Here is a 16,533-nt window from a genome sequence, read left to right on the forward strand (position 1 = left end):
ATGAACTTCTGTTTAATTTTCTAGTGTTGCACTTTGTTTAGAGTGCAGGACTCTGATCTGGGAGGACCAAATTCGAATTCTCGTTGTCACCCTAGGGTCACCCTAGGCTTGCTGCTCTCTCTCTCTTAGCCTGATCTACCTCTTAGCCTGATCTACCTCGCAGGGTGATTATGGGTATAACATGTGGTAGAACCATACATATTACCCTGAGTTTCTTGAAGGAAAGGTGGGATAAAAATAGATAGAAATGTGTAGATACATAAGCAAGCGTCTGGCGGTTCATGAATAAAACAGACCTCCCTGTTATATGATTGAATTAGCATTCCCAGATGGATGATTCTCAACATGAGTTTCAAACCACAATTGAACTTCAACATGCCGTTAAAAATTACTTTCTTCTTTGTGAACATTAAACAACCCACTTCTGGGTTGGATAATCACCTGTTTTACATATGTGCTCATGGCACTTGATTGTTATATTTCATGGATACCATAATTTACTAATGATATCTATCTTGACGTGCGCCCCTCTTTTTTAAAGACATAATTCTCATTATCATTGAAGGTACTAAATGCAGCTGCTTTTTGTACCTGTTTTTCTGATTTTGTTGTTGGATTTTCCCACTCTTCGACTTCATTGTTCCCAGCCTTTCTCCGGTGTCATTTTTATGGATTGCCAGAAAGAGATGTTGTTGCATCATTGAAATGTGCAGCTAGGCTGTTTTTCAAGTTATTGTATACGTGTGTACACAAACGCACAATGTCCGTATATAAGGAAGTGGTTGCCATTTGACATGCTACTTTGCTACACGCGTGCAGACGAGATGAGTGCACAACGTGGCAAAACCCAGGCCCCTTCCACACATGCAGAATAATGCACATTCAATCGTCTTTCACAATTGTTTGAAAGAGGATTAAAAAATATATATAGATCCCTATTTTGTTATATGCTCGTTTATAAATTTGTACTTTTTAAAAGTATGTATTATTGTTATCTGAATGCCATTAAAGGTTTCAGTTCAGTCAGTGTATGGACCCGGGGGGAAGGAGGAGGGATGGGGGGGATTTTACTCCCCCCACATGACTAAATCTGACCCCATATGTCCTGTTGGGCAGTACACCCTTGCTGGGACATTTTCAAAATAGTTCCAGAATCAGTATCATCTTTTCCTAAAGTCTCAATGCTTAATGCAAGCAGAACGGGGTGCCGTTCAAGGATGCCCATTCAGACTACTCTAAATGTTCAGATGTGGTTCGTGGACCTTTGTGCGAAATTATGTTTCTGTACTCCATTCTCCTGGCCTCACGCAGGGTTCTCTCAAAAGCTTTGAAATGCTTTTAGCAAGCCATGCACTCCGAAGTTTTCCTGGCTTTCTCAGTGGGTGAGTGGCTGAGAACAGGCACCATACAGTTTGCAATCTAGTGAAGGGGCGATTTCTAGGGCTGCGTGCTAAAGATTTCCTGGGATATGTTGGTAACCTCTGATTGTACTTTAGGCAGATGTTATGGACTTCAGTTCCCATCATGCTGGCAACATGCTGGCAGGGGATGATGGGAACTGTAGTCCATAACATCTGGAGGGCCACGAGTTTGACACCTGTGGCGAAGATAAAGTAGTGTTACGAGATTCCCCTGTCTACTGGCAGGGAATTAAGGGGTAAGTTTTAGGCTTGGTCAATATCCTAGAAATTCAGTAAAATTCAGATTAGGATTTATCCGGGCATAAAATTATCTGTATGCCCGAATAAGACAAATAACATATTCGTATATATCCGAATATTCAGGTATGCGTAAAAAATTCGGATATTTTATATTTTTTGGTGTGTTTCGCATTTTGGCCCGCAGGGGGTTCATTTTTAAAGCTAGCAGCACCATAATTTCAGGGTATCACCCAGAGTGTTCTTGCATTGCAGAGGGACTTGTTGGCCCTTGGGGTCTCTGCCAACTCTATGATTCTAGGAGTGGTTTGTGTTCGCCTTCTTCTTCATGGCAACCCTGGTATTTTTTGGGTGGTCTCCCATCCAAGTACTAGCCAGGACCAACTTTTCTTAGCTTCTAAGATCCAATGAGATCAGGGTAATCAAAGAGAGGGCATTGTACATTCTTCAATAAATAGTTGTGCCAGCCAGCATTCTTCAATAAATTGATGTACCAGCTTTACTTAGAAGCATAAGAAAAATAATTGACATCAGTAAATGGGTGTAGTAGAGTCCGGTGCACTAAAGGCATATGACTAAGTGTTGCTGAGCAAAACAAGGCACTTGCTACAAGCTTTTCAATGCTGTCCTTTCCAAGGGACAGACTCACTAAACAACAAAAGCTTGCCCTCCCCGCGGGCCCTCCTAGGCAGTGACATCAGGACATTTCCCAGTGATGTCATTGGCCAGTGATGTCACTGTGCAGAATCCCATTTCTCAGTTAATGGAACGTGTGTTCTGGATGCGAGAGAGCCAGGAATGGAATGGGAAGCCAGAAGAGCTGTGGGGCCTATGTGGGTGTCTCCAGTCGGCCAAATAATACCCATGGGACCATTTCAGGCCTGTAAAGCAGCCCCGGTGGGGAGCCGAAACCCTTCCCATGTGCTCTGTGATGGAATCATAGAGTTGGAAGAGACCCCAAGGACCATCAAGTTAAACCCTTTGCCATGCAGGAACACACAATCCAAGCACTCCCGACATATGTTCATCTCTTTAAAAACCTCCAAAGAAGGAGACTCCCTCACTCCCCAAGGCAGTGAATTCCACTGTCGAACAGCCCTGACTGGCAGGAAGTTTTTCCTGATGTTTAGGTGGAATCTCTTTTCCTGCACCTTGAGTCCATGACTCCGTGTCCTAGTCTCTGAGGCAGCAGAAAATAAGCTTGCTCCCTTTATGACATGACATCCCTTCAAATATTTAAACAAAACTGTCACGTCCACCCTTAACCTTCGCTTCTCCAGACAAAACAATCCCGGCTCCCTCTCTTCATAGGGCATGAATTCCAGACCTTTTACCATTTTGGTTGCTGTCCTCTGGACACGTTCCAGCTTTCCATGTTCCATGATCCTTGAGCATATGATGCATGGGAGTTGAGGAGAACCTCTTTCCCAGTGTCTTCCGGGCAGCTAGAAGGTACACCCGTGTTGGTGACCTTGGAGTTTCAGAAAGAAAGAGAGAGAGAGAGTGTGTATGTGCTTGTATGCTAAGGTGACCAGATGGTCACCTTTGCGAACCAGGACGTGCGGGAGCAGCCACAGGAGCGCACGGCCTTCTGTCACAGGGCGGGAAACGGGAGCAGCAGTGGCGTAGGAGGTTAAGAGCTCGTGTATCTAATCTGGAGGAACCGGGTTTGATTCCCAGCTCTGCCGCCTGAGCTGTGGAGGCTTATCTGGGGAATTCAGATTAGCCTGTACACTCCCACACACGCCAGCTGGGTGACCTTGGGCTAGTCACAGCTTTTCAGAGCTCTCTCAGCCCCACCTACCTCACAGGGTGTTTATTGTGAGGTGGGAAGGGCAAGGAGATTGTACGCCCCTTTGAGTCTCCTGCAGGAGAGAAAGGGGGGATATAAATCCAAACTCTTCTCTTCTTCTTCCAAAACCCGGGACACTTGAAAAAACACGCAGGACAAGTTGTTTCAAGGCGGGACTGTCCCGCCAAAAGCGGGACGTCTGGTCAGCCTATTGAATGCACACTATCAAGTCACAGCTGACTTATGGCGACCCTGTAGGGTTTTCATGGGAAAAGACATGTTTTAAAGGTGGTTTGCCATTGTATGCTTCCATGTCACAATCCTGGTAGTCCTTGGAGGTCGCCCATCCAAATTCTGACCAGAGCGGACCTTGCTTAGCTTCTGAGATCTAGGCTATCCAGGTCTGGGCTCAGAAAGGATGTTGAACTGGAATAAACCACTATTTTTTCAAAATAATTTTTTATTGTATCGTTTGAATATTCCATGTTATATTAATACTCTTCTTCATTCGTTTTCAAACAATACATTTTCCCCTTTCCCCCTCCCCCCTGTATTTTCTTCATAGTTTTATCAAATAAACAGCAGTAAGTTCATTCTTTGTAATCTCTTCTCCCATATCTCCTCATTGACTCCAGCTTCTATTCATCCAGTAGTCTGATATATGTGCTCTATTTTACATGTTGTTCACCGCCCTGAGCCCTCCGGGGGAGGGCGGTATATAAACCTAACGAATGGATGGATGGATGGATGGGTGGGTGGGTGGGTGGGTGGGTGGATTGTCCGTATCTTCAAAATTTCGCTCTGTTTATCTTGTCACAGTTTATTTTTTGTTATCATTTCGAAAACGTCCAGTGTCACTTGTTCCCAGATATATTCCAACCATTTCTGGATTGTCCATTTTTTCCTTTTCTTTCCAGCCTAAAGCTATTGTGGAATAAACCACCATAAATGATTGCCTTCTTGTTCTTCTGCAGACACTGTAAGGAACATTTCTGCTTCCGGCCACGGCCCACGCTCTTCTCCGGCGGAACTGAGTAGTTCCAACCACCGCCTGCTGCGGGAACGGAAGTCATCAGCTCCTTCGCACTCCAGCCAGCCCAGTCTCTTCACATTCGATTCACCCACCAACCATATCCGGACAACCCTTTCCACCAGCGCCCCGCAAGACTATCTCTTCCTACATCAGTGCATGAGCAGGAAGTCAGAAACCAGGTAGGCCGCATTTATTTTAGCAAGACGTTGGGGCTGGAAAAAGCTGTTTTGTAGAAGCTGGCTATGCTTAGAGACACGTCTCTCCATTGTTCTCATCCTGAATTATTAAGAAGAAGAACAAGAACAAGAAGAACAAGAACAAGAGGAGGAGGAGGAGGAGGAGGAGTTTGGATTTATATCTCCCCTTTCTCTCCTATAGGAGACTAAAAGGGGCTTACAATCTCCTTGCCCTTCCCCCCTCACAACAAACACTCTGTGAGGTAAGTGGGGCTGAGAGAGCTCCGGAAAGCTGTGACTAGCCCAAGGTCACCCAGCTGGCGTGTGTGGGAGTGCACAGGCTAATCTGAATTCCCCAGATAAGCCTCCACAACTCAGGCAGCAGAGCTGGGAATCAAACCCGGTTCCTCCAGATCAGAGTGCACCTGCTCTTAGCCACTATGGCACTGCTGCTCTTAAGATATATTATGTGATAGCAGACGTAGTGCAGATTGATGTCAGTTCTGGTAGTGTGGTATAGTGCTTGAAGGTGGCAAACTCTAATCTGGAGAACTGAGTTTGATCCCCTGCTCCTCCACATGAGTGGCAGACACTTATCTAGTGAACCGGATTTGTTTCCTCGCTCTTCCGCAAGGTGACCTTGGGGGAGTCGCGGTTCTCTCAGAACTCTCTCAGCCCCCACCAACCTCACAAGGTGTTTGTTGCGGGGAGGGGGAAGGAAGGAGTTTGTAAGCCGCTTTGAGTCTCCTTACAGGAGAAAAGGGTGGGGTATAAATCCAAATTCTTCGTTTTTATTGGAGTCTATGGTGCAGGTAGACTTTCCTGGCAGCTGGCAGGAGGCTCAGGGGCAGGGACATAGGGACCCATGATGCCTGTATGCTTCTGTGTCACTTCCTAGGGAAAAAAAAACCCAGAAGTGATGTAGGGTAGTTCTAGGAGTTGCCAGAAACTCTATGGTTTCGTCATAATTTCTGGCAATTCCTGCAGCTACTCGACGTCACTTCCAGAGAATACCTTGAAGGGTCATAGTAGTGCAGACAGCTCTCCAGTTTTTGCTTCCCCCCCCCCATTGCCAGTGCGAAGGGAAGTGGGCAAAGAGGGCTGCCGTGAGAGACCCCCCACCGTAGTTGCGCTCTGTGTAGGTTTGCTGACAGTGGCACTGAGTTCTATCTAGTAGTCATTTTCCGCCCCTGTGCTGTTTAGTGAGCTAGAGTGGGGAAAGACAGGTGAGGAAACTCAGTTTCACAGGAGGAAACCGCCTTGTACTGGCAGAACATGATCTTTGGATCTAACCCAGTGAAAATTAGAATATATCTGCTGCATGGTATGCCTTCTCCTGCCAGTTCTTTCTCTGGATCTGCCCAGAATACTTGACACGCTCGCTGAGTACAAACAATGAGAGGCCTTTGCTGCCCTTCAACACAGCGCACATATTTTCCTATACGGTTATTCTGCGAAAGGTCAGATTCTCCGCTAGATAGGCGCTCGGTAATTCTGTAAGCATAGCACCACCTATTGATGAAGAAAGGTAGCGCAATTAAAATATGTTGAATTTTGGTGGGAGGGGGATTGTATTTTCAACGATTTGTGGAATTGGTTTGTTCTAGTGTTCCCTTGAAGCTGTTGATTCCTTATGAAGGATTTCTCAGTGAGAATGCACTATAGCACAGAAAGAGATGTCCAGTCTTCTTTGGCATATAACTTTCCTACAACAAATCGATCTATGGCTACCAATCTTGATCCTCTTTGATCTGAGATTGCAAATGCCTTAGCAGACCAGGTGCTCAGGAGTAGCAGCAGCAGAAAGCCATTGCTTTCGCATCCTGCATGTGAGCTCCCAAAGGCACCTGGTGGGCCACTGCGAGTAGCAGAGTGCTGGACTAGATGGACTCTGGTCTGATCCAGCTGGCTTGTTCTTATGTTCTTACGTTCTTAACAAATAATTCCATAGCAATAGAACTGCGGGGCAATGTTGTCTCCCGTTAAAATGGGCCCTATTTACCAGGTGGGGGTATTACCACCATCCCATGAAATCTTCAGCAACCCGTTTCTACCCATTAAAGCGACCAGCGACTGTTTTTTCTCCAGGTATATTGGCAACCTGACAGTACAGCCCTACAGAGATTTAATTTGTAGGAACCCAAGAAAAGGGTGACTGAAACGTGAAAAGGGCAATCCTTGAATCGCCAACAAAAAATTGACAAAGTATCCCCCAAATCTCTACCAAAGTGAAATAAAAATGATATATTTCATTAGAGTCCACACTAGGAAATTAGTACCGTCCCTGGAAAACGGGCGCTCTTGAATTGTGTGATGTGGAAGCAGCAATAGATTTGGGCAAAGTTTCAAGTTTCCTAATCCCTTTTGAACATGGGTAACTGGAAATAGTAAGAAAATAATCATTAAAATCGTACTAAATCCATTCTGATACGAACTTAGATATACAAGCCGCTTTTCTTCAATCATGCACATAAGAGTAAAGCCAAAATATATCCCAGAGTTTAAAAACTCAGATTTTCAGCGTGTCACAAATTGAATATTGTAATATGGAGATAAAAATATAAAACCATCATCTACTTCCACAGATGCTCAAAACCATAAGTAACCATATCCCTGGTATCAGTTACAGAAAGCGTTTCTTATATGTTACTTCGCATAACTTTTATGTAGCTCCTTATGGAAGAGATACATTCTGGAGGTTAATTCCTATGTCGTCATTATATCCACTGGATTTGTCCAGAGGTGGGATCCAGCAGGTTCTCACAGGTTCCCGAGAGTAGGTTACTAATTATTTGTGTGTGCCGAGAGGGGGTTACTAATTGGTGATTTTGCCACGTGATTTTTGCCTTAGTTACGCCCCTCCTCTCAGCAGTAGCGCGCAGAACTTGGAGCAGTCTAGCAGGAGGCGCACCGGTGTGCGTGGCAGCCTGCGCCTGCGTGCATTCGTTTCCCACCCAAGGACCGGAGCAGCGGCTGCGTCCTTGCCACAGCCCTGCCCAGGAATGCCCCACCCTCGGAATGCCTGGCCACGCCTCCGTCGTGCCCCGCCCAGCCCCATTGGCACTGCGCCACAGTTTGAATCCCACCACCATGGGAACTTGTTACTAAATTTTTTGGATTCCACCACTGGATTTGCCCCCTTGTTAAGTAATATTATTCACTATAGTGGTAACTGGTTGGGAAATACGTGGGATTTCCACCACGGATCTGAGAGATGGGAACTAGCTAAAAATGTCATGAAGGACAGCCTGGCGAGAGAGTTTGAAATGAGAAAAGGTGATGCGTTCAAACCACAGCTGGATCCCCATAAACCCAAGGGCCTTCGCTGAGTTTAAGAAGATTTCATTCCTACATCTGTTCTTTGTTAATAATTTAGAACGATGTTTCACTTGAGGTGGAATTAATGAAAACTTATAAATAAAACAAGGCGCCCTGAGATGGAGCTAGCAGGGTCCTTTTTCTGGCAGATGGTTTCAGCTGTTTTGAAAAGAGATGAGTCAACATTTCTCCTTCAACTGGAGTTCTGTTCCAGCACCAGTCTTCATTGGTGCTAAGATAAGAAATTTCTTCACTTGATGCTCAAGGGACCCAGGGAAGCCCTTCCCATTTTACTGACCGTAAGCCTGGGAAACTCCTACATAGTTTTCCCTAACATAAACCTTTCCAGATCCTTCAGTTGACCTCGTCACGCACACAGCTAGGAGGGTTAGTCTTTAGCTCGTGCGTTTGTAGGAGTGAAAGGATTTTCAGCCAATATCTAGACTGGCAGTTCCTGTCTTTTTTTGATATGGTGATCCACAAATCCAAATTTGCTTGGCGTAGTGACCCACTTAAAAAACCCCCAGAGCAAATAGATCAGGGGTCTGCAACCCACGGCTCCAGAGCCGCATGCGGCTCTTTCAGCCTTATACTGCGGCTCCACATGGCCTGGAGGTCAGAGGGTAGCGTGGGCGTGTCCCTCCAGCCCTCCAGAGCAGCGCTGGAAGGAAAAGTGAGTGGAAGGGTCGAACCAGAGAATTTTCACGTCCCCTCCACTCACCTCTCCTTCCAGCACTGCTCTGGAGGGCTGGAGGGACACGCCCACGCTGCCCTCCAACCCCTGGAGGTCAGAGGGTAGCATGGGTGTGTCCCTCCAGAGCAGCCGCCATCCCCCCTCTGCCATCCCCGCAGCTGCCATCCCCCCTCTGCCCCACGGAGCAGGCAGCTGCCTGCTCCATTGGGCAGAGGAGGTTTCCCTGCCCGGTGTTTCCGCCTCCCAGCTCTGGAAGAAAAGGTGAGTTTAGGAGCTGAATCAGAGGCGGCTCCGCACCGGCTTGGTAGATATTCGGGGCCGTGGAAAATGGGTCCAAATGGCTCTTTGGATGGTAAAGGTTGCCGACCCCTGAAATAGATAAAACTGCAAATGTCCGAGAACCGCTTTCTTAGGCTACTGTCAGGGTGGTGCCAGCAGGCTCCCGGCCGGCTGCTCCTCCTCCAGGGCGGAAGGCTCCTTCGGGCCTGCCGCCCCTGGCCTGCTGCCCCCGGCTAAGGCGCACCCCGCGAGCCTGTGGCAGGCTCCTGGGCCAGCTGCTCTTTCAGGCCGACTGCGCCTTCAGGTCACGTGGGAAAGCACAATTTTGCATCCCCACGTGACCAAATGGGCGGTGCCCGGGGTCAATTGACCCTCATGTCCCTGTGGCAGATATGCCCCTGAGCAAGAGTGATTTGACCCAAGGACACCTGCTGAGCTTTGAGACAAGGTGGGGATTTAACCCTGCTCTCCCAGCTCCTAGTCTCACAAAAGCACCATACTAGCTGTCTTGGGAAGGGGCTATGGCTCAGTAGAAGAGCCTCGCCTTTGCATGAAGAAGGTCCTGGGTTCAATCCCAGACATCCAGTGGTGGGATCCAAAAATTTTAGTAACAGGTTCCCATGGTGGTGGGATTCAAACTGTGGCGTAGCGCCAATGGGGCTGGGCGGGGCACAACGGGGGCGTGGTCGGGCATTCTGGGGGCGGGGCATTCCTGGGTGGGGCTGTGGCAAGGTCCTTGGGTGGGAAACGAATGGACGCAGGCGCAGGCTGCCACGCACACCGGTGCACCTCCTGCTAGACTGCTTCAAGTTCTGCGCGCTACAGCTGAGAGGAGGGCCATAACTAAGGCAAAAATCACGTGGTAAAATCACCTATTAGTAACCCCCTCTTGGCACACACAAATAATTAGTAACCTACTCTCGGGAACCTGTGAGAACCTGCTGGATCCCACCTCTGCAGACATCTCTAGTCAATGTGAAGGAGCATTTCCTCCTGAGGCCCTGGAGAGCAGCTTCCAGCCTAAGTAGCCAATAATGACCTTGAATCGAATCCAAAACCTTTATTGGCACATTAGGGAGGTTCCAGTAAAATATAGTATTAATAAGATAAGCTCGACAGGAAGTCCAGATTTAACGGTTCAGAGAATGATACGTAGCATTCATGAATTCTCATTGCTCGCAGCCAAAACTTGGCAACTGTGTCTGCTGTGCCACATTCATTCATTCATTCATTCATTGAATTTATACCCCAACTGTCCCCCGGAAGGTCAGTAATAATAATAGATGTTAGCCCGGCCAGCCCCTCGAAAATGCCTGGTGGAAGAGCTCTGTCTTGCAGGCCCTGCGGAAAGAACTCAGATCCCACAGGGCCCTGATCTCGCTCCACCAGGTTGCCCCTCCCATTCCACAACCGAGAAGGCCCTGGTCCTCATCGAGGCCAGCCCGACATTCTTCAGGCTGGGGATTACCAGCAGGTACTCCTCCAAAGAACGGAGGGACCTGATTGGGTGATACGTGGAAAGGTGGTCCCTAATATATCCCGAACAGTCGTAAGGAAAGCCACCTTGCGCTCATCAGAATGCCATTCTTACTGGCAAGTAATGGGTTAATGAACTTTGACCAAATATCTGGTAAAAAGGGACAGCGTAGGGAAAGGTGTACCGATTTTAATTAACCAAGGGTCAAATTCAGTGTAAAGCATGTTAACATGTGGTCACGCGTGTCAAAGAGAAAGAATGGCTGGCAGTGGTGTAGCGCCAAGGGGGTAGGGTGTGTGCAATGTACCAGGCACGCGCCGGGGCGCACACGTGCCCCGGGTGCAGTTCCCCCTTGCTCCGGCCCTGATGGCTGATAAGCTGAAATCTGTTCAGAGGAGATGTCCGTATTCTACTCTGTCGTCAACAGCCAACCTCTTTTCAAAGATGACTTCTTCTGTGCCCTTCCCTCCCTGTTTCTTTCAGGAGTGCGAGTTTCTCTCAAGCCACGAGGTCCTCTTTCTTCATGAGGAGTGACCCTTCTGTTCAGAAGCTGTCTCAGGGGAACGGCCACTGCATGAACGGCGTGGGCGGACAGGTCCATGGCTTCTACAGCTTACCTAAGCCATGCAGGCACAATTCGGAGCTCCGGGACAGTGCCTACGACCTCCCCAGGAGCTTTGGATGCTACACCCACACCAAATCGAGCCTCACGGGCTCCGAAACAGACAGCGAGGACGTCTATACCTTTAAGACGCCCAATAATACGCTTTGCAAAGACTTCGGAGAGCTGTCTACGGATTCGTATGATGTCCCCGGTACCCCCTTGTCGATTTATCAGATCCCGAGAACATTCACATTGGACAAGAACCACAACGCCCTGGCGGTGGCTGCCAACGAAACACCTGCTGCTCCTCCTCCTCGGCCTCCCAAGCCAGGGCAGGCAGACACACGGTGGGGCAGCCCTCAACAGCGACTGCTGGATGGCGAAGGCCTCGGCGTGGGCTCCGTGGCTGCCACCATTCCCCGGAGAAACACACTTCCGGCAATGGAGAACTGCAGGCTGCATCGAGGTAAGAGTGGGTTCGCGAGATAGGTCGGGGCCTCCCAGGGATGCCAAACCCAATTGTTGGGAGGGGGGAAATCCCCCACTCCTCCCTGCTCCCATTGCCCACTGCTGGTCTGGCCCTTTCCGTACGGGCCAATAACAGTGCCCTAGGGACGGCAAAAACGCCGTCCCTAGGGAGCTGTTCGCATGGGGGGCGCAGCTGCATTGCAGCAGCGCCGCCCTCGCCCCCCTCCAGCAGCGCGAAGCCGCTGTTTCCCAACCTCGCTCCCCGACTCCAGAGCGGTCGCGCAGGGCAGGGGGGCGTGTCCCTGGCCTGGGCGACACGCCGGAAGGTTGCAGGGAACGTACGTCGTTCATGCGACGGTGCAGCGCTGCGTCGTCTTCCCTGCCCCTACGGGACCGTTCGTGCGAACATTCCCGGGGGGGGGGTCGGCGTTGTATACGTCGATGCACCCCCCAGCGTGGCCGTGCGGAAGCGGCCTCTGAGTTGTGGCAGGGGGAGTTTTAAAAAACAACCGTGGCTGCAGCATCACATCACTTCCAGTAAGAAAAAATGGCATTGGCCTAAGATATCTCCAGGAATTGCCAGAAACTCAATGTAAAACCATAGGTTTCCTAGATCCAATCCCTGGATCTATCCTATCAACTTTATCATAGAGTTCCCAGAAACTCCTAGAGCTACCCGCCATGTTCCGAAGTGATGCGACAATGGGCATTGTGCATTCCGCATCCCGGTCCACAGTCCTCTAGCCAGTTACTCTTTATAAGTCCTGCTCTATAAGAAAAAATTGGACATACTCCTTACCAAATTATGACTCAAGTTTGGTGGAGTCGCGGGGACCAGCGACCATTTCCATTAGGCCGCATATCGCCACTGGTTGGCCATTCCTGATACAGAATATTCCTCAAACGTTCTGTAAATGGTGGAGTATTTGCCATATATTTTGATTAGTTGATGTTCAACAGGTGATGCAGCTTGATTTCCAGAGCACCTACTTGACAGTGATTGACAGTTAACATTCTGTTTAACCTCTGACAATAGTTCTAGAGGGGTAGCAACATTTGTGTGCCGCACCAAAAATAAAGAGGGATCTATTGGAGGGGGAAAAATAGTAGATCTTGAGAAAAACGTGTGCCGGAATCTTTTGTCTTTAAGGTGCCCCTAGACCAGTGATGGCGAACCTTTTCGAGACCGAGTGCCCAAATTGCAACCCAAACCTCACTTATTTATCGCAAAGTGCCAACCCGGCAATTTCACCTGAATGCTGAGGTTTAAGTTTAGAAAAAAACGGTTGGCTCCCTCTTCCTCCGCCCCACCCGCTCAAGCAGGGGCCAGCCTGCTCTAGCCTCCAGCAAGTCCCACACACACCACTCTGTGTCTCTCTAGCATCTCTGCCTCCTCTGTGCCCCCCCCCTCGGGCAGCAGCCACTCCCCCCCCTTGGACAGCACAGGCACCAGGCCCGCCAGCCGAGTCCTCCCTGCTCACCGTGGTGCGTGCACGTCGTGCTCAGTGGCCCAGGCCAGCCTAGATGTGTTTGGGTGGGGGGGTGATTTTCCGCCCCCCACATGACGAACTCTGTGTGCCCACAGAGCGTGCCCACAGAGAGGGCTCCAAGTGCCACCTCTGGCACCCGTGCCATAGGTTCGCCATCACTGCCCTAGACCCCGTGCCTGAATTCTTGCACAATGCCTTTAGCTTTTAGCATCTGACAGTATTTGAAATCTGAAATGCAATATTATTTGACAGATGTCACGGAATGGGGGTCTGGCGTCTGACCCCTTCCCCGCTGGAGGCCTGCCAAAGGTCAGAGCTCTCGGCAGAGGCCGACAAGCCTTCAAGCGTTTGACGTCTGAGATGAAAGTTCAGTTCCACGTTTGCCACAAAATTAGGAATTTTGCTCTGTTTTTTAAATAGGAGCCTCAATAGACCTCGTTGCCCTGACCGTGTCAGTCTGGCACCTAAGCAGAGTCCGCCCTGGTTAGTTACTGTATAGAGGCAGGCAGTGGCAAACGACCTCATAAATCTTTTGCCCTGATCTGGATTGCTCAGGCTAGCCCAGAGGTCTACAACCTGCGGCTCTCCAGATGTTCATGGACTACAAATCCCATCAGCCCCTGCCAGCATGGCCGATTGGGGGCTGATGGGATGTGTAGTCCATGAACATCTGGAGAGCCGCAGGTTGCAGACCCCTGGGCTAGCCTGATCTCACCATATCTGCGAAGCTAAGCGGGAACGGCCCTGGTGAGTACTTGGATGGGAGACCACCAAGGAAATCCAGGGTTGCTCGACAGAGGCAGGCTGTAAGGTTGCTGTTCAACCTTGGAGAGGCTCCTTCTGGAGTGTTTGGCGGGATGCCCAGAACGGGGAATGTTACTGTTATCAGTTGCTTGTCTTGCTTGCTTGCTTGCCTGTGTGAAACTGTCTGTGCGAGTCTCTGTGTGAGAACCTGAATTGTTTATTGGTTCTTGGCGGGAACTGGTTGGAAGCCCGTAAAAGCGGCTGTTCGAGTGTTGGGGGGCCAGTTCCCACATTGCCTGTTTCTGACTAAGAATGCCAGCTCAATAAAGAACTCAAAACAGTTGCTTTTGGACTGGACTTTACTGGTTCGTTACACAGGCAATGGCAAAGCCATCTCTAAGCATCACTTGCCATTATCCCAGGATCCCCGAGAGTTGGTTGCCGCTTTAGTGGCACACAGGTGTTATTTTATTTTTGAAATGCCGGTGAATTTCAAAGATGTGAGTGTATGCCTTCCAGCTCTACCATGCATGCTTCTACTGAAAGGGAACAGAGGGTAGGAATTGACAGAAGATAATAAGGCTGTAGACATCTCCCTTCAGATGCTGTAATATACTATATGGCCGTGGTGGCGAACCTACGGCACTCCAGATGTTCATGGACTACAGTTCCCATCACCCCCTGCCAACAATTGGCCGGGCTGGCGGGGCTGATGGGAATTGTAGTCCATGAACATCTGGAGTGCCGTAGGTTCGCCACCGCTGCTATATGGGCAATGTGATGAACTGTAGAATACCAAAATACACTGTGTCCATCGGCCAACCACACTTATTACGCACAAAACCACACACGGGAAAAGTGCAAGTACTCGTTTCATATACAAAGGTGCTACACAAACATATGTGCAAAGTACAAAGACTGTACATACAGACAACTCTTAATGTGCATCCTATTATTATAACGCACAGTCCTTTCTTAGGAATTTAAGGAATTTAACGACTTTTTCCCTGTGCTTGGTTTTGTGTGTAATAAGTGTGGTTGGCCAATAGGCATAGTGTATGTTGACGTCTCCCTTCAGTCAGTTTCCGCAGGTGGTTGAATGCACTTGATGCAGATAAGATGGAGCACCTTCCCTATGTGGAGAGGCTGCAGCGTTTGGGACTCTTTAGTTTGGAGAGGAGATGGCTGAGGGGGGATATGATTGAAGTCTACAAAATTATGCATGGGGTAGAAAATGTTGACAGAGAGAAATTTTTCTCTCTTTCTCACAATGCTAGAACCAGGGGGCATTCATTGAAAATGCTAGGGGGAAGAATTAGGACTAATAAAAGGAAACACTTCTTCACGCAACGTGTGATTGGGGTTTGGAATATGCTGCCACAGGAGGTGGTGATGGCCACTAACCTGGATAGCTTTAAAAAGGGCTTGGACAGATTTATGGAGGAGAAGTCGATTTATGGCTACCAATCTTGATCCTCTTTGATCTGAGATTGCAAATGCCTTAACAGACCAGGTGATCGGGAGCAACAGCCGCAGAAGTCCATTGCTTTCACCTCCTGCATGTGAGCTCCCAAAGGCACCTGGTGGGCCACTGCGAATAGCAGAGAACTGGACTAGATGGACTCTGGTCTGATCCAGCTGGCTTGTTCTTATGTTCTTATGTTCTTAAGAAAGGGTCTGCATTGAAGAAGGATGTCCAAACCTCCTGTAATCCATGCTTCGACTCACACAGGCTGTCGTTCCAAAATCACCAGGGACGCTTATTGAATCAGTGGTCGAGCAAAGTCAGTTTGCTGTTCATTAAGTGCAATTTCCATGCCATCGATTTCAGCTTCCTCCTGCGAGACTTACGAATATCCCCAGCACGGCAAAAGAAGCACGGGCCAGTCAGCGGAATCTGTGAACGTCGGTCTCAGCTCGTACCTGGTAAGTCTCTGGCGTTTGATGAAACGCTCCCAGGTTGGTTGGAGGATATTGTAGTTTAAAAGAACACTCAGAGGAAATTTGGCAGGGGCTACTCTGGGAGTGGGGGTAGAGGCATGGCTGAGCCATACTGCACTTGGGGCTCGCAAGGTCTCCTGGGAAGTGTAGTTCCTACCAGGCCGTTTTCAGCCTGAAGTGAACAGGCCTCTTTTTCCAGCCTGCACTTTCAGGCTGAGCTAAGGTAAGTGTGGGGGCAGGGGGCAATTTTCTGCCCCCCCCCCCCCGGCGTGCACCTGGTGCAATGCACAAGACAGTGGTGGGATCCAAAAATTTTAGTAACAGGTTCCCATGTGGTGGGATTCAAACAGTGGCGTAGCGCCAATGGGGCTGGACGGGGCACGATGGGGGCGTGGCCGGGCATTCCGGGGGCGGGGCATTAATAAATTCTCTGTTACTGTAAAAACTCTTACTGTAAAAAAAAAGTTCCTCATTTCCAGCTGGTTATCTTTCTGTCCATAATTTAAACTCATTATAGCAAATCCTGTCATCTACTGCCATCAGAAACAACTACTTCTCCTCTAATTGACTGCCTGTCAAATACTTAATACTTTCAAATACTTAATTTTGTTTCTAGAAATCAAAAGAAGGAGACTTTCCTTAAACAAGGAACTTTACCCTATTTCTAAAACATGTTTTTAAAACAGCCCAACTGGGAGAATTATCCCGTTTTCTACCTTCGCTAACCAGCCACATAGGAAACAACAAGACTTTATGATTTTTGGACCTAATGGAATTTCTAATGGAAAAGCAGACCCAATGAGTAACCCGCTCTCGGCACACACAAATAATTAGTAACCCACTCTCGGGAACTGGTGAG

The 16,533-nt window shown here is 48.8% G+C and overlaps 1 protein-coding gene across 1 annotated transcript in view; it reads left to right on the forward strand.

Moving 5' to 3' along the window:
• Positions 1–16,533, forward strand: part of LOC125431242 (GRB2-associated-binding protein 2-like) — a 52,111-nt gene that overhangs the window by 33,213 nt on the left and 2,365 nt on the right. The window contains exons 3-5 of the mRNA XM_048494003.1: positions 4,425–4,662; positions 10,911–11,497; positions 15,565–15,659. Coding sequence (XP_048349960.1) covers positions 4,425–4,662; positions 10,911–11,497; positions 15,565–15,659 — 920 coding nt within the window. The remainder of the gene's footprint in view (positions 1–4,424; positions 4,663–10,910; positions 11,498–15,564; positions 15,660–16,533) is intronic.

Source organism: Sphaerodactylus townsendi, linkage group LG04, assembly GCF_021028975.2.
Source record: "Sphaerodactylus townsendi isolate TG3544 linkage group LG04, MPM_Stown_v2.3, whole genome shotgun sequence".
Lineage (NCBI taxonomy): Eukaryota > Metazoa > Chordata > Lepidosauria > Squamata > Sphaerodactylidae > Sphaerodactylus > Sphaerodactylus townsendi.